Here is a 23,861-nt window from a genome sequence, read left to right as displayed (position 1 = left end):
TGATCTCATTCACCATATTTTTCAACCATTGAATCATTTCGATTTGCCATAAGTTTCCAACAATGGGTTTAAATTTCTCCCCTTTTAGGACCCTCACGATCTTTTTTCACCTTTCATTTTTTGGAGGAATTGGGTTGTTGGCTATTGGACAAGGTGATGTGCTATGTAGCTATGGCTTTTGTTCACATTCTCATTGTCTCTAAACACCCCCATCGCCAAAATTTATCTATTTATACTAACTTTTAACAAATTCTCAAATCCAAATATAGCCTGACTTGATTTAATGGTGAAAAACACATTATGCACTTAGTAAATATATGTTAGAATCTTCACCTTCTCAATCCCCTACTAAAAGAAAAAAAAAAAAAAAAATCCCAAATCCAAACTACTTCTTTACCCACAAAATATATATATATATATATATTATATTTTCTACTTCATCTATTTGACACTCGAATTTATTTTGTTCTGAAATAATATAATGAAGTTTGAGTATATCACCCAATTATATAAGTGTTGCCTCAAATTAATTACATGTGAGCTTCATGGAAGCACTATCTTTAAATGGAAAAGGCTCATTCATTGTGTTTGTTGCCTCTCGAATTAATTGCATGTGAGTTTCATGGGAACAATATCTAAATAGAGAAGCTATTTTCTCTACATATTCGGTGTATATTACAAGTTTTTCTTTTAAGTAATGATCTTAAAGTATATTTCTACCAAATTGAGACAAAAATTCAAAGGATGTGAAGTATATTTCTACCAAATTGAGACAATAATTCAAGGGATGAGACTGTCTGGGATTTGTTAACTGTTCAGTGTGTGTTACATAGCGCTTATCAAGTGATCAACTCAGAGTACTGTGTGTGTCTACCTCATATGAAAAAGTAAAACGCTAAGGGGTGAGAAAATGTGCTTGTATCTGTGATAAAAACACTGCAGACATACCCATCTGTTAGCGTGGTCTTTCGGGATCCTACATCAATCGTGGATGGATATGCGTGTGGACTAATAAGAATTAATGTGCCTTAATAAAATTATTATAGTTTTACAAAAGAACGTGTCATTTATCTGGATCCGTGTGTATACGTGTGCACCTTCGATAAAAAATATCAACTTAAAATATTTCGTGATGATGTGAGCGGTTCGTCGTAGGCAATATCACAAAAAGTCCACTAAACCTTATCTTTTAGAGAATAAGGAAAAATCATAACAAGGTTTTCATAGGTAAACCTACGAAAGAATCATTATCAAAACCTATTCCCCAAAATACTATTGCATTATAAAGGTACTGTCTACGAGTCGAGATATTTGGGAATGCAATTCCAATTAGGCAATAAATTCTATCCAAAGCTAAATGGAGATAAGAGACCAATAATGATAAGCATCACCGTAGTAGCCTTAGTTCTAAAAGAAGAGCAAAATTTCACATGAAATAAGTAAAATAACATTAAAAATAATGGTATTTCAGAGTCGTTATGTTCGTTCTCTCTTTTTATTTAAAAAAAAAAATATTGTTAATATATATATATATATCCACCAAACCTCAAAACCATCACATGTTTGTCTGTTTTTTGAGGTATCTTATAAAAATTAACATAGTCTTTATCAAGATTTGGGTTGAGCTCGAAACTGAATTGAAAATAATTAGTGGTTTATGGGTTCCAATTGAATTAAAATCATTTTAATAAGAAGTTATTTATCGGTCTATTTATTTTATAAAAAGTAATTTATATATGAAAAATATTCATAATTCATGGATTTTAATTTTTAAAAATAATTTATTTTTTCTTTAATTAAAAAAACATTATTCATTAACTTATTTACTAATTATCTCAAATATTAAAAAAAGTAAAAAATATTTTTTTAAAAGATATTTTTTACAAAACAAATGAAATCTATATAATGTATAAATGATTTCCCATCTTATCACTTCCTCTTTATTAGGAAATCTTTTTCCTTAAAAATGATAAAATAAAATATTTTTTATTAAATATTTTTTAAATATTTCAAACTTTAAAAATATAAAAATATTTTTTAAGAAAATATATATTTGCCAAACAAAGTAGTCTTAATCCAATTTGATTTACTATTTTTTAAAAGAAAAATAAAATTTTGTTTTAACCATTTAATTACTTCAATTCAGATTGAACTGAAACTAAAATGGATGAAATTGACCCTTCAGTCGAGTTCCCATTCTGTTGGGCCACAATCTGAGCTGTTGACTTTTCTTGTGTAGGAGAGCCAACATCGACTTAAATCATGAAAAATGCAGCAACAGTATATTAGAACAAAACTAGAAAAACCAAACCGGCTATAAGTTTTTTTACAAACAATTAAAGAGATTGTCAAAATCTGAATTTTCATTTTTTTTTTTAATTTTGAAATAAATATTTAATTATTAAAATTACTAATTAGTCAAATAAAATCAAGCAAGAAGTTGAGATCATGATAGGTTTCAAAAAAATTAAAAAAAAAAAAAATTCCCTTGTACAAGGAAACTAATTAAACATAAAGCAATTAAGTCTTCTTCAATAAGAAGCCCTTTTTTCTAATTTTTTTTTTAAAGATTAAACAACAAAACAGTCCATGATATCTTAATGTTTGACATATAAGCTCATTTTAAAGAATCAAAATCAAAGAGGTTAGGAAAAACAGCAAAACCCAACCAAGGATACATACATTCTTGGATACCCATTTTCTTGTTTGATACTAAAAGTTTTATTTTAAAATCAATAGCTCAACGATATTGAAATTGTCTCCAGAAATGTGATTTTTCGAGTTCAGATGCTAGTTAGAGCCAATTGTAAATATGAAAAAAAAAAAAAAAAAAAAAAAGAAGTTGCATTGAAAGGGTGCAATTGTGCTGGAGTGCAAGAGACACATCAAAATCCTTATAATTAATTTATCAACCATAAAATAAAGCTTGGCTTGGAATATATGCATGTTTCATTATAAGCCATACAAGCTCCATCTTTCTCTGAACTAATTACATATTAATTAATATAAAAAGGGTAATTAAGCATATATAGCTATCATGGAGCCTTGAGAATATGTCGAAAATGGAGATTTAGTGTCTTGCATTCGCCACCTGCTAATTAATAAACATAAAGATGTTTTCTCTCTATTATCTCTCCATATATATATATATATATATATATATATATATATATATATATATATATATATATATATATATATACATATATATACACTCACACATGAGAAAAGGAAAATTATAAATATACATATGGTGATGTTGTCATGTCGATAGCTAGGTGATTAATGCCATCAAAGCTAGGCCTTAATTAATATCAATATTGAGTCTCACTCAAATGCAAGAAATTAATAAACTTTTTTCCCCCTTTTTCCTTTTTATAAGGTTTTGACAAAAAAAAATTCATATACTTTAATACCACTCCTAATCATGGCATGTATAACATATTGTGCCATAATTAGTAGCAAAGATATCAAGATTTTGCCTCACATGAGAGCTGGGATTCTTGCTTTCTATCCTTATCTACCTTTACACCTCCTATCATGCATGGACCCCCAACACCACCTCACAAGAACAAGAACGAGAGAGAGAGAGAGAGAGAGAGAGAGAGAGGGAGGTGTAAAATGGAAGCAAAGCTAGTAAAGCAAAGGCGCACAATTCTAGAGTGAGAAATGTGCATGGTGGGGTCAAAAAAGAAAATTTTTTTTATGGGAGTGTAAACTCTCTTTTGGTGCATGACAAAAAATGGGGTCACCTCATTTCTCCACCCAATAACCCCAATTGGGTCCCTTTGGAGATGGGAATGGAAAGAGACTCTTTCCCTCCCCCTTTCCCTCCCTACATATTTTGTGTTTGTGAGGAAATTTTGCAAAATCAACCAATGTGATATATGGGAAACATTGGGTGAGTGAACTGTCCCATTGGTGGGGTTTTAGTGTTCCAAACCCCTAATTTTTGTGTCTCTTCCAAAAGAAGAGAGACTGAGAGAAAGAAAGAGAGAAAGGGTAAAAAGCCTTTAAAGTTCATGAAAATAAAACTACAAGCAAAGAAGAGAAGAGCCTCTCATCATATCACATTCACACATACAGCTATAGGGAGACAAGAAGACACCAAGTGAGTCTGTGTAGCCATTGACTCCTTCCTCCTTGAGAGCTTCCCATCATAAGCCATTAATTTTATATATATCATAGATGATGGTGAGAAAAGCAATTGACTTTTAGATTTCACAAGGTTGACATTTGCCCATAAAGTGTTTTTCTATCTTTTTTTCCCTCATAAAGCATCCAAAGCTCTAAAACACTCTTTCATAGCTTTCCGCTTCTCTCTTTCTTTCTCTATCCTGAATTCTTATAAGTGAAGGGATGAAGCTAGGTGGGAAACACTCTCAATTGGCTCCTTAAAGGAGTGGTTGGTTGGCACTTGTCTACCTTAACAACAAAGTTCAATTTAAGGGTTTACATCCTAATTTTTTAGGTTTCAAAACCTAATTTTTCTTTCAATATATCAGAACTTTCTTTAAATAACATAATGATATTTGAATTTTAGTTTTATACAAGTATATAATCACTGAATTACTAACAGTTATAATACTATTGTTTTATGTGTTTAATTCATCAATGAAAAATAAAAAATTCAAATAGTGATAATCTAACCCTAATCTTGAAACCCTAATTAGTATACACTACGTAAAAAAGCCACATTGGCATGCGGAGGGCTATAAAAGCAAGGACAAAGCTAAGCTCATTAGGACACGGCATATAATATTAAAAGTAACCTCAACTCTGTCTGCTCAATGACTTTTACATAAAAATACCCTCTTCAATATGTTGCTTATATATTGCAAATAATTAAAAGAATTAATTTTCAGATAATATACAAGTTCCTAATTATATATATATATATATATATATATATATATATATATATATGGAGAATGAAAGCTTAGACACGTAAAAGCAAGCAGTGTTTTATAGCTGTGTGTCTTCTCTCTTACTTTGCTTTGAATTATAATAAGCACATTTTATTGGCTCAAACTACTTTAGATTCATATATGTCTACCGAATGCATTAAGTGCCACTTCTTTATATCATTATTTTTAATCCATGAATATACCCATCACCCACTTCTTTAATTTGGAGGATGAAAACGCCGAATGATTTGGTATAATAATCGAAGATATATATAATACTTGATCCCATAGATTCAGATTCAAGTTTTCAATCTCAATTCACTTGATTAATAATTAAAAAAAAAAAGATAAAAAAAAGAATATATTTTATTAGAATAAAACCAACACGTAATATTAAAATTACTTTTAAAATAATAATTTTTCAAATTTAAATCTTGTTAAATAAAAAAATAATATGATTTGATATATAATAGAAAATTAAAGGCATGTTCTGATTTAAATTTTAAATTTTGAGGGAAAAAAATAAAAGTAAACATAGATTGATTTAAATATGAAATTAAATTCTAATGTCTTTTGTCCTTTAAATAAAATACATTCAAAAAAATATAATTAAAATATATTTAATATATTAACTATGCATGCTAGCTTCATGCTTATTACTTCTAATTAAATAAATTGATAAAATTATTTAAAAAATTAATATTATAATTATTACCTTTAAATTAAATCATACATATTTAACCTTAACCTTAAGTATCAAAAAGGTTACCCAAATCAACTCACATACTCATACTCACAGGGATGCAAGAACAGCATCACCCACCAGCGGTAAAGCAAGAGAAAACTCATAAATTACCTTTTCTTTAAGTTTGTCACAGCTTGTACGCATCCCAATCTATAATGGTTTTTTCACTAAATAACGTAATCTTAATCTTAATCTTAATCTTAATCTCTCGATGGTCCATTAATTAATTATGCTTATCAAAACGTGTTAACTATTTTTAATCAACATAAAGTCAACAAACCGCACTTGCAATGAGATTATTAATTCATTATTTATATTCTATGATATGACTTTTGTTAGTGTTTTGTAATTTTATATTTTTTTTTACTTTATAGAATTTAGTTGGATTTTTAACAGCACATACAACCAGCTTTATTGCAAATTTATTTATTAAAAAGACGATTAGACTTGTAAAAAGATCTCAAACAAAATGAAATGTTACACAGTAACTCGCCATAACGAATGATTCAATGCTTTTCCACTGTTCAGTTTAATACAAGTTTTATGTAATGTAATATGAGAGTGGCAATGGGTAAAGTATTCGTAAAAATTACTCTATTAAAATTTAAATTTGATTAATATTTTTAAGAGTTAAATATATTCTAAATTTAATTAAAATTTATTCTTAACTACTTAATACATTTCAAATTTAATTATTACCTGAGAAGTATATGATTCTATTTAATTTTATATGTTTTAATTAAAATTTTATATAAAAATTATTTTTATTAATAATTTATATTTTAAAAATTTAATAATTTTATAAAATATTTTAATTTTATTTTATATAAATAAATAATATAAAAAATTATAAATATTATTAAAATATATATATTTTATATTTAATTAAATATTTATATAAATAGGTATAGGTAATAGATACTCAATATGTAAAATTTGAACCTATCATATGTATTAAATTTTAAACTCAAATTCATTTTATTAAAATTCGATTAAATCAGATACCCACAAAATTCTGACCCATTATTATCCTGATATCATGCTATACTTTGTTAATTCAATCAAAATCGTTAAATAAATTCTATATAAATAATTAATATTATTTATATAAAAATATAATATATTGGTATGTAATTTTTTGTTATTATATTCTATCTACTATCAATGAAATATCCCTTCTTTAAAAAAAATAGCATTTTAATTATAATTCAAATAGTTATAATTAATAATAGTTTTCATAAAGCTTGAAATTGTGAATTTGTTCTTCTTCATAAATATTTTACGTAAACAGCTCATTCCTAAGATTTTATAAAGAATATATTAAAATAATAGAATGCAGGACCACTGAATTGAAAGACCTACACTAATCCTAGCACAGTTATCGATCTTTTTCCAATTCTTGTTACTCAACAGATTAATGACCATCTTTTGGCACCTATCAGTGATCTTGAAATTCATGATGTAGTGTTTGGGTTAAAGGGTTTGAAGGCTTCGGGTCCAGATGGTTTTTCTGATATATTCTACCAAAATAGTTAGAATGTTATTAGTCAAGATGTATGCTGTGCTATTAGAAGCTTTTTTGATAGAGGGTTTATGTCTAAAGAAATGAATAGAATGAATATTGTTCTTATTCCTAAATATAAAAGCCCTGATTCAGTTGATCAATGCAGACTAATAAGTCTATGTAATTTCTGCTGCAAAGTGGTGTCAAAAATTATGGTTAATCTTTTGAAACCATGGATGAATTCTCTTATTTTGCAAAATCAGGCGGCATTCATCCTTGTAACACCCCTAATTTTTAAATTAATTATTTTATGGGCAGCTATTAATATTTTATTTTATTTAAATTTTGAGAAATTATTTAAAATTTTTCAAATTTTTAAAATCAAGTTCGATTTTTCGACAATATAAAACTTTGATGATTTTTAAAAATTTATTTAAAGATCACGTGGTAAAATTAAAAATATATTTAGACCCTAAATATTTTTCCGAGTTTTCTAGAATTTTTTCGAAATTTTTGAGTATCGTTTTTGATCCTAAGGCAGAATAAAAATTTAATTTTGGGTATCATAAATCGAACAGACTGAATCGAACAGAACCGAGTCGGACCTGTCAAATCAAACCTGCCTTTTCTTTTTCTTTCCTCTTCTCCCTCGCGCGCCCGACACCCTTTATTCTCTCTCTGTTTTCTCTCTCCTCCCTCCTCCCCTCGCCGACCAGCCACCACCCCAGCCTTCCTTGATCGCCAGCGCACCTTCAGGACGCCTCCCCGTCGCTGGCCGAAGCCCCAGCTGGCTGGAAAGTTGCACCAAAGTTCCCCCTTCGCGTGTGCAACTCTTCATCTTCCCAGGTCAATTACGGCTGATCTGGCCACCTATTGGATCGGGTATTGTTCCAAAACACATCTACACCTCAAGAGCTTTCCATAGAAACTAAGAACACAAAACTCCATCGTATCCAATTTTTGCTCGGGAAGTTTTAGCCCATTTTGACTTTTGGGCTAAATTTCTCGAAAACCGTAAACTTCACAAAAAATCCGAGAGAACCAGAGTGCTCCACTCGATGAGAGCTTCGCAGCAATATCCATTTCGAATTTTTTCAACACCGTCTTCTGGTGGGTCCAGCAAAACTTCACAGTATTTTACCGAACATTAAATGAGTTTAGAAAATTTCGTAAAAATTATATACTAACTTTCATGTTGTGGGCTTCACGTAGATACCTTCAAATTTTGGAAATTCAACAGTTGCTCAAGTCTGTAATTTCGGGCCGGGCAAGCAGGCTACCAAAAAAGTTTTAGAATTGGATCAAAATTATAGACTATCCCATCATTTTCAGACATTTCGGGGGCGTCCCCAAGGTCGAAATTGGTATAGGTAAACCTGAACTCTACTTTTTCTTAATTATCTAGTGCCTGATTTCCATTAAAAATCTATAAATTATTCGTGGTAGGTTAGAAAATTATAATTCCATTTGCATTAGCTTAATAATATTGCTAAGGACCGCAGGGCAAAATTTTAAAATTTTTAGAGCTCATTTGGGCAGTTTTTGCAAAAGGGTTAATTGTAGGGATTAAATTATAATTTTTTAAATTATGGTTATTGACTATTTGGATGGGCCCAGGAGGGGCCATGTGATATGATTGAGTCGTGGATGTGTGACTTGTGGATATAGAAGTGTATTTTGAGCCCTTTTGCAGGTTAGTAAGTCCTAGGTATAAGGGAGACTTTGCCGAATTTTCAACACCACTTAGGGTGTCTTTGGTCTTTTCTAAACTTGTATTGAGTCAAATATATTAAATAATTACAATGAAATTGTCAGGTGAGCCGGGACCGCCTTCCTCCTCCGTCTTGCCGCCGCAGTGATCTCGGTTCAAGTCTGTGAGTAAAATATTAATTTTAATTATAATTTCAATATTATTATATGTTTAAGCATGCCCATGCATCAATTATAAATATGTATCTATGTAGTTAAACCCTAAGCATGTTTTATATTTCATTCTTAATTGATGAAGTATCATGGATGTTGTTGATGGTAATTTGGAACAGTGTGTGTGCATTGGCGTGCATGTGATATGTGATATTAGATATGGATAGGACGGGTAGATGCAGCTTGAGAGACACTCGCTGGGACTCGGTCTTTTTGTGGATAAGTCGGGGTACGCACGACTCGAGATGATCTCGCTTGGGCTCGCATTTGGTTTATCAAGCGAAAGTCCGGTTTGAGTGACACTCACTGGCAGAGGTTCGATTAAGAGAGTTGTATAGGGGATCAACTCCCATATATGTACTGTTTGAACATTATTGGGTATATGAGTGCTCCAAATTATTTTTTTACTGTTATGATGTGATGTGTATGAAAATTTTGATGGTGTTGTATTCCACTCCTTAGGATACATTAGCTCTAGGTAACTATAGAAATTATAGTTAAAATTAGTATTTTACTCTCTGAGTCGAACGCTCACTCCTGTTCACCTTATTTTTTCATACTACAGGAGGATTACTTGTTGTGACTAACTTGCTTCTCTTCTTCGTAGGTCAATTAGTAATATCTAATATATTTTGTACAATTTAGCTAAATTTTAGACTCTACATGTATTATGAGTATTTTAATTAATTTGGGGACTGTAATATAATATCATGTTGAATCTGTAAGAACATTAAATTCATGCATGACTGGAATGGATGAGGGACCTGAGCTCCCATTGGATTTTATAATATTATGAGTATGTGGAGGGTGAGCTGAGCTCCCCAAATGATTATATATTGTGCTTACAGGTCTGGCGTGTCAAAAACTCCCCATTATATAGTCCATGTTATGGCCAGACTCTATCCAATTGAATTCTTGAAATTGGGCTTAAAATGGGCCTTAGGATTGGGTTAAGGAATAGTTAGGCTTACTATAAGTCTCGGGGGCTTTAGACTAGCCCAGGTCCTAGTGCCGATCCGAACCATAGGTTGGGTCATTACAATCCCCAATAGGGCAATCCAGGAGAATATTATAGTAGCACATGAAGCATTCCACTATTTTCATTGCTCTCAATCAAAGGATCACTACATGGCCATTAAATTAGATCCCCATAAAGCCTATGATCAAGTTGATTGGGGTTTTCTACAAAGGGCTCATATGAATTATGGGAAAATCCTAGATGGGTGCATTGGGGTAATCTAGTGCATAACTACAATTTCCTACTCAAGTTTAATCAATGGCCGGCTTACTGAAGCTTTTACCCCATTGAGGGGCCTCCGCCAAGGCGACCCTCTCTCGTTATACTTATTCCTTTTTGTGTCCCAAGCATTATCCTATCTTATTCTAAAAGAAGCTAGGGAGGGGAGTTTGAAAGTAATTAAGTTGGCAAGGAGCACTCCAAGAATTACTAATATTTTGTTTGCATATGATTCTTTGCTGTTTGTTTATGCATCCCACCAAGAAGCTCATATCCTTAAAAATATTCTAGTTAAGTATTCACTAGTGACGAGTCAAAAAATAAATCTTCACAAATCTAGCATCTAATTCAGCAAGAAGGCTCCTTTCAATTTGAAGAGAGAGATTTTACAATTAATAAGTATGTAGGAAACGGATAAGTCAGAGAAATACTTAGGTCTCCCTTCGTTGTGGGGACGATCAAAATGTCAAGTCCTTGATTTTGTGAAGGATGGAATTATGGCGAAAACGCAATCCTGGGAGCAAAAGCTTCTCTCCCAAGCAGGAAGAGAGGTACTTATCAAATCAGTGCTTAGTGTTATCCCCTCTTATTCCATGGCTCTCTTTAAATTTCCTAAAATCTTGTGCTCTATCTTGAATAGTTATATTTGAGTTTTTGGTGGGGAAAGAAAGATAAAGAGAAGAAGATGTGTTGGGTTAGTTGGATTAAAGCAACCTGCCCTAAAAGCTTTAGAAGGGATGGGTTTTTAAGATTTTGGGAAATTTAATTTTTCATGCCTAGCTAAGCAATGCTAGCGTCTTTTGAATATTCCTACCAGTCAATGGGCTCAAATCCTCAAAGGATTATACTTTCCACATAATTCCTTTTGCCAAGCTCAAAAACCTCGTAATGCTTCATGGATTTGGCAAAGCCTTCTTGCAAGTAGAAAAATTTTAAAGGAAGGGTACCATTTCAATATTGGAGATTGGTGTAAAACATTGACTTGGGATGAACCCTAGATTCCTTCTATTCCCTAATTTAGAGTTTTTGGCTTCATAATTGCCCTACTAACATTAATCTTGTGTCACATTTGATTGATCACAGAAGGCTAAAATGGAAGATAGATGTGATCAATGGTTTATTCAGTCAAGATGTGGCAAGTGCAATCACTTCTATCCTATTGGCCCCAAAGGACATGAGGACCACATAGTGTGGCATTTTGAACAACATGGGAAATATATTGGCACTTTGATCAACATGGGAAATATATTGTAAGATTAGGGTATCAACTGCTTCTTAAAGAAACCATGGCTCTTCACAATTCTCAGCTGAGAGCATCCATTCATACTCGAGCTCAGGTATGGAAAAGCATTTGGAAACTAGACCTGCAACCAAAGATTAAGCATTTTATTTGGAGGACTATGCATTATGCTCTCCCAATTTGGCTAAATCTTAGAAGGCGAGGTCTGCCTATTGATCCCTTATGCCCAATTTGTTAAAAGGAGGAGGAGTCTTTAGAACACACTATCTTCTGGTGTGATCATGCGAGGGCAGCTTGGTTCCTTAGCCCTTGCAGTTACAAACCAAATCTTGTTGGCTTTTCATCAACAGTAGAGTGGTAGAGTAGAATGTTTTCAGAGGTTACTACTGACTCCTTTTCTCAAGATCCTTTGAAGTATGCAGCCATTACAAGTTGGCAAATATAGAAGGAGAGGAACAAGGTTGTTTTTTGATTCTTGTACTCCTAACCCTCATTCTATTGTGATGAGAATCAATAGTACAATTCAAGAGATGGAAGTGGAGGGTAGGTTCTCCTTCAGAAATCAATCGCTTGCTATGCAATCCACTCCAATGTTATGGTATAAACCTGTCAGGGGTTTTATCAAGTTCAATTGTGATGTTGCTTGGATTGATTCCTCTTCCTTCTCATTTGTTGCTGCTATTGCTAGAGATTGGACAGGTAGAGTTATTGATGTTAGTGTTAAGAGAGTTAGATATTCTTCCCCATTGAGTGGAGAGGCTGCAGCTGTGTTGGAGGGAACTCGTCTAGCTTATGATATGGGGTGCACTAATATAGTGTTGGAATCGAATTCTCTTATGCTTATCAAAGCCTTGACATATCATAGCAGGAATGCTCCATGGGAAAATCCGAGCTTGCTCCTTTGTTTAGAAGGATAAACTTTTCTGATGTGAAGAGGCCTGCAAATGGGGCTACCCATGTTCTTGCTAAGCTTTGTAAGCATAATCCTTTGCCTTGTAATTGGCTAATTATCATTCCTCATCCTCTTCAATTAGCTTGCTGTAAAGATGCCCCTGGAGCATTGTAATATAACTTTTGTTGCATCTAAAAAAAAACCTAAAATGAGATTTTTTTTAAGAAAAATTAAAATATTTTTAAAATTGTTAAAAAGGACATATTAAGTAGTACAATAGTTTTGTTAAATGACAAATAAAAAATGCATCAATCACTGAGGTGGCATTGAATCGACGCAAAGATTCTCTTATATATCTAAATCTATAATTAGTCGTCATTTAATTATGATTTAATTAATTATTTATTACAATTTAATGCTCAATTGGTGGCCCATTAAAAGGGGGCCATTGTTCAGTGCCCCTTTTCTAATGGATGATTTTTTCTTTAAAAAAAAAATTATTCATAAGAAAAATGAGACGTGTGTTTTTTACTTTATGCAATGATTACATATATATTATATTTTTATTAATATAATATTATAAAATGAAAAATATTCATATAGCTCATTAAAAGAATAGTTATATATGGATTAAATGTTTGATAGAATTAATTAGAATAGTAAAGAAAAGGGTTATATGAAACTAATTAGGTTACAAAAGAATACAAATAATATTTACAAAATTAGGTAATAGAGGTATATTTTTAAATACATATTTTTTTATATTTAAATCCTTTTTCTTCTCTTCTTAGATGATTATAAAATATTTTTAATATACACAAAAATAATATTTCATCTCTCATAAAAAAAATAAATATTCTTTATAATATTAAGAGTAGTTTAAATAATTATAAAAGTTAATTTATGTGTATTAAATTATCTTTTATTTTTTTAAGCTGCTATTAAAAATAGGCTCTTGAAGTGAGTTATTTTTTAATTATCTTGAAATTTTGAAGCATTGAATTCTTACAAAATAGGCTCTCTTAAAATCATGGTTTTAAAATTCAGCTCAATTCGATCGGTTAAATTGAAAAAATTATAAACTAGCTATTTAAATTGTTAGGTTCAACATCAAAACCCATCTAGCACCAAATATAGTAAAAAATTCATCGCATTGATCAAGTACTCAGTCAATCATTTGACTCATCATAGGTTAAATATGTCGAGTGAGTCTTCATTTTTTTTTTTATTCAGATGATTTGATAAAAAAAATAATATCGTTTTTAAAACCTAAACATCTAAATGACTGAAAAAATACAACTTATATCTCTCTCCCTCTCTCCCCTTTCTTCTCTCTCCCTTGAATCTTCAATTTATTTACTTGATTTTGTTTAGTTTTATAACTATTCAAATGAATTTTATCAATAAATCTTCAATTTTTTCAATTGAACGAGTTAATGTTTTTTTACAAATTAGATTTTTTAGTTTTAGATGTAAAATGTAAAATTATCCCTCCCCCTTCCTCTCTCTCTCCCTTGAATCTTCAATTATTTTTTTATCAGCTTTTTTTTTGGTTTTGCTCTAAGGTTTTAGATGCATCTCTATTTTTATTTAGGATATTGAATCTCTTACTATATATTTTTTTTCAATGGATTTTTAGAAGGCTTGGAGAATTAATCCTACACACTACTAGTATTCACAGTATATTTGTAGCTAGTGAGTCTGGTGTTTAGTTGTTTCTTCACACCTCTTAAGCCTTTGGGGCTAATTTAAAGGTCAACTTGTGAGTTAGAAGTGCTCAGTTAGTAAATGAGCTAGGTATTCAAGCGACGTGAGATCTTTGCTCCATACGCCCTTCACCCTCTCATACTACTTAAGCCTTTGAGCCTAATTCAAAAGTCGATTTATGAATTAGAAGTACTCAGTTAGTATATAAATTAGATTGGCATCAGGTATTGAGATTTTACTTCATACGCCATTGCAGATAAGCCTAAAATGACATTTTATATTCTTAACGCTCAATACTAATGGATTGTTTTACCATTTTGACTTAAAGTAGCACTCTTACTGTTTTAAAAATCTATAATTTGAATATTTGAGTTTATTTTATATAGTACACTCATTTATGTTGATGATATTCTACTCTTATATATATATATATATATATATAATTATTTTTTTTTCTCTCTTTTCAAATTGCAAATGTGTTGATTTGCTGACGGAGCTCCAAGCACAAGTAAAGGGAGATCCGAATTCCGGGTCAATCTCGGCCAACTCGGTGAACTCAGAGTTTTCTGTTAAATAATAATAATGGCAGTGCAATCTTTTGTCCATTTCCTCCGTTTCCTTTCGTTTCCTTCTCTTTCTTCACGCCTCTCATCCAATGCATGATGATGCTCACAGCTAATCACATTCCATGTATCCATCCATCCATCCATCCATCCATCATCATAGATACATAGTCGCAGTGGAAACTTGGAAGGGCTACAAAGGCTATGCACAGTAGCAGTGATCAGTACTGTTTGATTTTTTAAAAAAGAATTTTTCTTTATAATCTCATGAGAGAGAGAGAGAGAGAGAGAGAGAGAAGAGCATAACTCCATTCGTCAAAAAACGTCTCTGCAATCGTCAGGTTAAAAGATATCAAAACCCATCTGCCTGTCTGCCTGCCCCTCATTTATTCTCTTCTTTTCTTTTTCATTTTTCCCTTTGTTTTTTTTTTCCAGATAATTTTGCTTTTGATTTAGAGAAAGAAAAACCAAGAAAAGAAAAAGTTTGAATTACAATCCATTTTGGCTTTTTTCATTTATCATTGGCTGTTGTGTTTGTTTCTGTTTGCTTTGCTTTTCTATGCTATCTATACTAGCACTCAAAAGCCTGTGTCTTCCTATTGCGTTTGGTTTGGTTTTCTCTGTTTTATTTTCTGTTCCTTTTTCTTTCTCTTTCTCTAATAACAAGCAAGAAATAAGATTCTCGAGATTGGCGTCTCAGATAAAAGACTTCAGGACCCCTATTCAAGCTCATTCTAAAGCATGGTTTTTTCAGATAAAGAGTGAGAGAGTGAGTGAGATACACAGAGAAAACAAACCTTCAACCATCATTCTCATTCTGATGAAGGAGAGAGGAGGCTCTCTTGGAGGAGAGAGCCTGCCTGATACCACCAACATCAACAGTAAAGAAGAAGATAATCAAGAACCAAACTCAACACCATCATCTGTCCAGAAAAACTGAGCTCATTTTCTCACTGCCTTAAAACCCAAAAACACAACTTTGTTTTTTTTTTTTTTCGGTTATTTGTTGTTATTGATAGGCTAAGCACCCAAAAACACTTTCTGGGTCTGTTGTTTTTTGGCCTTTTCAATCTTTCAGGTGTTCCTTTTTTTTTTTTTGGGCTGGGCGTATATATGGCACTTTCTATGCACAATAAGGAAGGAAATAATAAGCAGATGGACACAAGCAAGTATGTGAGGTATACACCTGAGCAAGTGGAGGCATTGGAGAGGGTGTACACAGAATGCCCAAAGCCTAGTTCTTTGAGAAGGCAGCAGCTCATCAGAGAGTGTCCTATCCTCTCCAACATTGAGCCCAAACAGATCAAAGTGTGGTTTCAAAACCGCAGGTAAATACACTTTGTGTGCATGTTCAACAAGTACAGAACAACAAGACCACAGATATCTCTCTCTCTCTCTCTCTCTCTCTCTCTCTCTCTCATATGTTCCACCTCCGTTTTCTTTTTTGCAGTTAATAAAATGTTTTTTTTTTCGATCAATGAGTTGTATTTGTATCATATTACAATACTTCATACTTGTGCCTTGTAAGTTTACATTTTAGGAGAATGAGGAATTTCCCCCCCTAGGCTTTGCAAACTGGGTAATTTGTTTTTCCCTAGTTAATTTTGTGTTATTAGTCAAATCAGCTTTTTTATTGCAAAAACTAAGAGGAGCGGCTGTGTTTGGATTGGAAGAAAATTTAGTGTGCCTTCGTATTTAGAAACACATATGGTCTATTGTGGGTTTTGGAAAATTGTGGCCGCCTTCTTTTGGATTTCTTCTTCTTTCTCCTCCTCCTTTGAGTTTATCTCTTTCAAGAAAAGTAAAAATTTTGAAAAGAAAAAGAATTTTGAAAAGAAAAAGTCAGTTTCTCTCTTTTGTTTAATATTTCTTCATTTCTCTTGGTTTTTGGAATTTTCAACTTTATTCTTAGTAGTTTAAACGGTACGACCTCATGGATTTGCTGAGATTAAACTTTTTAAGTTTTTTTTTCCCCCTGAAGAGTGATGAGTTGGTTTCCTTTCCTTCTTTTCAACCTCTTGTACTTTGTTTGGAGGAAATAGCTTTTGTTTTAGTAAATGGCTTGTGTAATGTATTTGTTAATTGTTATTATTGTCTCTTTTGAATGATTCCTTGAAGGGTTTTTATTTACTCTGTAAATTTCCAGTAAATGGAAGATAACGATGGCTAATCATTTTAGCTTTTGATGGCTATATTTTTGCCTTACTGGTGATCTTACTTATCTGCTTCTGAGTATACATATTTATGTTTCAGCAGAAGATGTTAGAGTGCAACTTTATTTATTTCAGTTACTTCCCCAAATTTTTTGCGTTTTTAAATCAGATGGGTGCTTTCACTCAAAATGGATTACACCTATACTGTGTGGATGATGATGACAACTAAACAAGTTACTTTTGGTAACCCATACACATTTTTCCATTCTTTCACTTGTTTTCGTCTAATATCTTTTTTTTTTTCAAATTACAAAGGAAGAAAGCTTTTTTTTTTTTTTTTAAATAAATCCTCTTACTGATGAAGATCAAGAAATGAATCTCTGTTGACTAAGGTCAATAGGTTTTTACCTCTTCTCCATTTTGTTATTTTTTTCAGTCATTCATCTTTAGTAATATGATAAATTAGGTGTTTGTTTTCAACTAAAGATGGAATTATTTAACATTCAAAATGGCCTATTTTTGATATACATTTTTGTTGAGTCAATAAAATGTGTGTCTAAACATATAAACTTAATGATACAATTATCATTTGTCTCTTTTTTAAGGATTGGTTTGACAAACTTTGATTACTGAGCTTGAAGAATTTTTAGATATCTTGGATGTGAGTTTTGATTAACATTTAAATGGTGTTAATGTTTTGTCGGTGTGTTTGAAATAGCTTTGCTTCTCTTTGTACCCATTACGAGTCACAATTTTCTTTCTTAATCATTTTCAGATTAATGGCATGATATTTTCCTTTCTTGTTTGTTATCTCATTTGTTATCATATGGTATTCTCCAAATCCTAAGTACTTATGACTCAAAAGTAAATGAATGGCAGAATAAAACTATCTTAACTTGACTCCAGGTTGCAGTTAGTCTTTTGTTAAGTTTCTGACATTCATTTGTTTTCATGTCTCCATGTTCCGCCGCGCCCGCACCCCCCCCCCCCCCTCTCTCCTTCTCTTTCACTAGGATATTTTCTGTCGCTTTGCAGAAAACAATGCCGCAGAAGCCCTCTATTTAAATCATAAATAATATATGTTGTAAAATGTTAACATATTGGAAAGTGAAATTGGCCAATTTCTGATTGTTTCTACATTTGTTATTGAATTGTCTTGTGTTTGGTGTATGGATATTTGAGAAAGAAGATTGGTGTTTTGAGTGATATTCCTTCATCATGCAGATGCCGTGAAAAGCAGAGGAAGGAAGCTTCCCGTCTCCAGACGGTAAATAGGAAGCTGACTGCCATGAACAAGCTGTTGATGGAAGAGAATGACCGGTTACAGAAGCAGGTCACGCAGTTAGTTTATGAGAATGGATACATGCGCCAACAACTGCAGAATGTAAGCTTGTTCACCTTTATTAACTAGCTCTGTTCTTTAGGTTTTATGTGTTCTCTACTCAAGAAAAAATGTCCCGTATGCCCTACATTCTATCTAATATCAATTCATTTATGATTTTCCTTATATTACACTCCAAAATAAAAATTCTGTTGGATTCTAATCAGCCTTCAGCAACGACCACAGACAATAGCTGTGAGTCTGTGGTCGTTAGTGGTCAGCAACAACAGCAGCAAAACCCAACACCTCAGCATCCCCAACGGGACGCGAACAACCCAGCTGGGTAAGTAATCAACTTTTTTTAACCCATTTTACAATATGTTGCATGTCTCAATTTATTCAAGTAGCTTCTAAACCTTGTATTGTTTGTTAGTCTTCTTGCAATAGCTGAGGAGACCCTGGCAGAGTTCCTTTCTAAGGCTACTGGAACTGCTGTCGACTGGGTCCAGATGATTGGGATGAAGGTAACAACTCGTGAAGGTTTCATATTATTTGTGATGCTTAATTTCTCCTTGTTTCTAATTTAAGGTGTTACTTTCTTATTGATACCTTTGTAGCCTGGTCCGGATTCTATTGGCATCGTTGCTGTTTCCCGCAATTGTAGTGGGGTTGCAGCACGAGCCTGTGGCCTCGTGAGTCTAGAGCCCACGAAGGTATCTATCTCTCTCTCAACTAATCAAGTATACAGTGCTAGTTTTGTTGTAAAGCACATGATGAGTGTGTTCCCATAGGTTGCCGAAATCCTCAAAGATCGTCCATCTTGGTTTCGTGACTGTCGATGCCTGGATGTATTGAGTGTAATTCCCACGGGAAATGGGGGCACAATTGAGCTCATGTACATGCAGGTTTGTGGATTTTTAAACAATAAAATATACATAGTTGTGGCCTTTTGAGTCTTTGACCTTCTAATTTTGTACTGTATATTGTGCATCATTTTGATCTCTTTGGTTTTTTTTTTTTTTTTCCCCACCAGACTTATGCACCAACAACCTTGGCTGCAGCACGTGACTTTTGGACAGTGAGATACACTACAACTTTGGAAGATGGCAGTCTCGTCGTAAGTCATTTTGTGGTTCCCTCCTTTTCACATAATTTTTTTCTTAGTTCAATGTTTTTGAGGCTTACAATTGATTAAAGGTATTGTCTCAAAATTATGCAGATATGCGAGAGGTCATTAACTATTGCTACTGGTGGCCCAACTGGACCTCCTGCTTCAAGCTTTGTAAGAGCTGAAATGCTTCCTAGTGGCCATCTAATTCGACCTTGTGAGGGTGGTGGCTCCATCATTCACATTGTTGATCATGTTGATTTAGATGTGAGAATCATAGACGATCAAGTTTTCCAGTGTTCTAGTTTTGATGTATTTACTTTTCAAATTATCTTATAATATGTGATTTTTATGTTAGGCTTGGAGCGTACCTGAAGTTCTTAGACCCCTGTATGAATCATCAAAAATTCTTGCTCAGAAAATGACCATGGCCGTAAGAACTACGTTATGACTTGAATTATTCCTCCTTTGATTGAGTCAATTATGTTTATTTTTATCTTGGTATTCTATTCATGCAGGCCTTGCGGCATGTACGACAAATAGCACAAGAGACTAGTGGAGAAATTCAATATGGTGGTGGTCGACAGCCTGCTGTTTTAAGAACATTTAGTCAGAGGCTCTGTAGGTAAGGCCTATCGAGTATGCGGTTTAGAATGTGCCAGTTGTTTGAATGGTCAACTAGGAAATTTTATTATCTCTATTTTAGACTTTTCCTTTTAATGGCTAATTCTCTCTTGTATTGGAATATAGGAGCCTGGAGTTGGGTAGTCCTTGAGCTTGTGTCAATCCCATCTCTTCCCTTGTCTCTAATTATTTTGTTTCTGTAATTGGATTTCAGGGGTTTCAATGATGCTGTCAATGGATTTGCAGATGATGGTTGGTCACTTCTTGGTGGTGATGGTGTGGAGGATGTTACCATTGTCATAAATTCATCTCCAAATAAAATTCTGGGGTCTCAATATAATGCGTCAATGTTCCCAACTTTTGGAGGAGGGGTGCTGTGTGCAAAGGCATCAATGTTGCTGCAGGTACTTCCTAGGAATTAAGCAGATAATTCTGGGTTCATTACGTTTGTGATGTGCCCAAATATCACTAAATATGCCCTTCTTTCTGCATATTGCTTAGCCAGTTATGAAGCTTTACTTTCACAATTGCATTATTGATTTCTTTATAATTGACTGTTGTATGTTAATAATTACTGTTCATGTTGGTATGCAGAATGTCCCCCCTGCTCTGCTTGTTCGTTTTCTGAGGGAACATCGATCAGAGTGGGCTGACTATGGGGTGGATACCTATTCTGCTGCATGTCTCAAAGCTAGTCCTTATGCTGTTCCCTGTGCAAGACCTGGTGGCTTCCCCTGTAGCCAGGTCATTTTACCACTTGCCTATACTGTGGAGCATGAGGAGGTGATGACTTTCTAAACTAATTCATATATCTCTGTTTTCTTTTGTCACATGCTCAAAACATATTGATATAATACCAATTACATTTTGGATTTTCCTCACATGTAGTTCTTGGAGGTAGTTCGGCTGGAGGGCCATGCCTTCTCTCCTGAAGATGTAGCTTTGGCACGGGATATGTACCTGTTGCAGGTTAGTTTACTAGCCAACAAATTGGTGAATCTTTTTTATCCTTTGGGCATCTGTTTTACTAATTATATTTTTACAAAATTTCATTTTGACAGCTTTGCAGTGGAGTTGATGAAAATGCTGTTGGTGCCTGTGCCCAGCTTGTCTTTGCACCTATTGATGAATCTTTTGCTGACGATGCTCCTCTGTTGCCATCTGGTTTTCGTGTCATACCATTAGATCCTAAAACAGTTGGGTGACCTTTAATCTTAGTCCGTGTTCACTGATTAAAAATTAATATGGAAGCTACACACAATGTAATCAATGATTCTTTTGACATTGTTCATGAAGAGTTTAAAAATGAAAAAAGTGATGTTGTGCACATATTCTTCTTAAGCTATAGCTTGGTGATAAGTTCTAGAAAGTGTTGCATGCTAAGAAATGGACTAATTTTCATTGCTATTAGGTCATGATCCTCTTTGCTGATACTTCTTTTATTGTATTTGATTTTGATGTAGGATGGGCCTGCTGCAACTCGTACATTAGATTTGGCCTCTACGCTTGAAGTAGGTGCTGGTGGTGCACGTCCGTCTAGTGAAGCCGACGCCAATAATTGTAACCTTAGGTCAGTCCTGACAATTGCATTCCAATTTACTTTTGAGAACCACTTGAGAGACAATGTGGCTGCTATGGCTCGCCAGTACGTGCGTAGTGTTGTGGGGTCTGTTCAAAGGGTTGCAATGGCTATTTCCCCTTCATGGCTTAGCTCCCACCCAGGGCCAAAGTCCCTTGCTGGCTCTCCTGAGGCTCTTACTTTGGCACGATGGATTTACCGAAGCTACAGGTATGACAATATTATTCCTTTGAACATTATAATTTATCCTTAAGTGTAATGTAGGAAAAAAAGATAGACCTGAAGTTTTGCTTAGTTGTGGTTGATCTTTCATTTGTTTGAAAGGCTGTTTAATGACTTTATGACTACTAGTGACAAGTCATTCGACTCTTTACCAATTTTGGAAGTAATGACCATTGAAGATGTTCTGCATTATTGTATGGAGGTTGGCCATTTATAGAGGAAAACTTGAAAGATTTTTTTTTTTTTTTTGGGTTTGAGGGGAGGGGTGCCAACATTTGATATTTTCCTTTCAAGTAAAATGGCCAAGGCATTGTGTCCTGGATTAATGTTTCTTCTTCATTTCCTCTTCCTGATTGGTTTTCTATTCTTCTTTATTTATTTCCCCTTTATTTTCCTTGCTTATTGTTAGGTCTGCTGATTATGGTATTGTGTTGCAGGATCCACACTGGGGGAGACCTCTTTCAGGTTGACTCCCAAGCTGGTGATGCTTTGTTGAAGCAACTTTGGCACCATTCAGATGCAATTATGTGTTGTTCCCTGAAAACCAATGTAATTTTGCACTTTTTTTTTTCAACTAGTTAGAGGATGTTCATGTCCTGATCTTATGATCATTCTTTGTGCAAGTAAAATAAATGTTAATCACCAAAAATACAATTGCAGGCATCTCCAGTCTTCACTTTTGCAAACCAGGCTGGACTCGACTTGCTTGAAACAACTCTTGTAGCACTTCAAGATATTATGCTTGACAAGATTCTTGATGAAGCAGGCCGGAAGATTCTCTGCTCAGAGTTCTCTAAGATCATGCAACAGGTAAAAATTTTCAACATCCAGTCATCAACATCTTTAATTAGATTCTTAAGTGGATCCGGAATTTACTCAACCTGACTTTTGTACATCTGGAAACCAAGTTAAGGTTCTTTTGTTTACACACCAGTTAGATCCTGAATCCAGACTAAAATTATTTATTTACATGTAGCTTTTGTTCTTTCTTTCATTTTGGCAATCATTTCTGCTTGTCATGAATGTCAAATCTTCAAAGTTGCATGGCTAGGTTTGCAGGGAAATGGCATTGACATTTTGCTATTATGAATTCAGGGATTTGCATATCTACCAGCTGGAGTATGTGTGTCCAGCATGGGGAGGCCAGTCTCCTATGACCAAGCCATCGCATGGAAAGTACTCAATGATGATGATTCCAACCACTGCCTTGCCTTCATGTTCATGAACTGGTCTTTTGTGTGATTATTAAGAAAAATACCTAGAGAACTTGACTATCTATTTAAGTTATATGTTTCCTTCTATTTAGTACCTATGAAACTATGACATTTGAATGTAGTATTGACTGGATATCATGAATGAATTTGTCTTTATGTGCATGGTGATTTATTTGCATGATGGGTGTGGTTCCACTCTCCATCTCTACCCATCAAAGTGTCTTTTGGTGAGACTGGTGAAATCTAAATAAAAAATGGAAGATTGGTGATTGTAGGTGGTAGAAGAGGGACCCACCCGTTATGGTTGTTGGCTTTGTTTTATTTAACTAGCTCATCGACTCTTTACTGCTGGATGATTGATTTCTTAATGGGTCGTATTCACATCCCCAATAATGTATGGTAATATTCTTGATAGGTTATCATGGTGTTTTTGCTCGTCTTTATCAGTGAAAGTGTTATATGTTCCCTGGTCAATACTTGAGCAGAACTGGTTACAAGTTGAAAACTATTTCTTGTCATTATTAATTGTAGTTGGTACATAATTATTTTTTGCAAATGCATAAAGCCCTAGTGGCCTGGCCATATTGTCAGCATTTAAGACCACAGTAACCCTTGTGCCATTAAAGGAGCCTATTGCTCTGCAATTATTAGGGATGATCTTTAAATGAATGATCTTTCAGTGAATCACAATTCAGCATAGACAAGTAAAGCTACCCTTTTCGCCTCTCTCTCTCTTGTGATTATCTGTTTTCTAGTTCGATGGGAACTACTTTAGTACTTTCCCAAGTACAAACAATGCAACTAAAATCCATCATGGAGGAATATCAAGGGTATGGTTGTGACTTATGAGTTGCATGTTGCTTGATTGCTTGTGAGACTCCCTTCTCATTAAGACATGGACTTGATTGTACAATAAATTTCT

General features: G+C 33.5%; 1 protein-coding gene across 1 annotated transcript; it reads left to right on the top strand.

The window, feature by feature from the left end:
- Positions 1-14,949: 14,949 nt before the first annotated feature.
- LOC110638738 (homeobox-leucine zipper protein ATHB-14) lies at positions 14,950-23,101 on the top strand. The gene is made up of 18 exons (XM_021789411.2): positions 14,950-16,046; positions 18,096-18,255; positions 18,420-18,535; positions 18,626-18,716; positions 18,810-18,905; positions 18,984-19,097; positions 19,226-19,309; positions 19,412-19,567; positions 19,659-19,733; positions 19,819-19,925; positions 20,139-20,328; positions 20,519-20,707; positions 20,813-20,893; positions 20,986-21,120; positions 21,388-21,713; positions 22,163-22,274; positions 22,386-22,535; positions 22,821-23,101. The coding sequence occupies exons 1-18, from the start codon at positions 15,832-15,834 to the stop codon at positions 22,965-22,967; spliced, it is 2,544 nt and encodes an 847-aa protein (XP_021645103.2). The 5' UTR covers positions 14,950-15,831; the 3' UTR covers positions 22,968-23,101.
- Positions 23,102-23,861: the final 760 nt, after the last annotated feature.

The sequence above is a fragment of the Hevea brasiliensis genome, chromosome 17, assembly GCF_030052815.1.
Source record: "Hevea brasiliensis isolate MT/VB/25A 57/8 chromosome 17, ASM3005281v1, whole genome shotgun sequence".
NCBI classification, from domain to species: domain Eukaryota; kingdom Viridiplantae; phylum Streptophyta; class Magnoliopsida; order Malpighiales; family Euphorbiaceae; genus Hevea; species Hevea brasiliensis.
This window is presented reverse-complemented; position numbering and strand designations above follow the sequence as displayed.

What these genes read in the sequence shown, in the direction of transcription:
- LOC110638738 (XM_021789411.2), top strand. Translation starts at nt 15,832, where the DNA reads ATGGCACTTTCTATGCACAATAAGGAAGGAAATAATAAGCAGATGGAC. An exon ending in TTGATCATGTTGATTTAGAT is followed by an intron (nt 19,568 to 19,658) that starts GTGAGAATCATA and finishes TTTTTATGTTAG; the next exon opens with GCTTGGAGCGTACCTGAAGT. An exon ending in TCTCTAAGATCATGCAACAG is followed by an intron (nt 22,536 to 22,820) that starts GTAAAAATTTTC and finishes TTATGAATTCAG; the next exon opens with GGATTTGCATATCTACCAGC.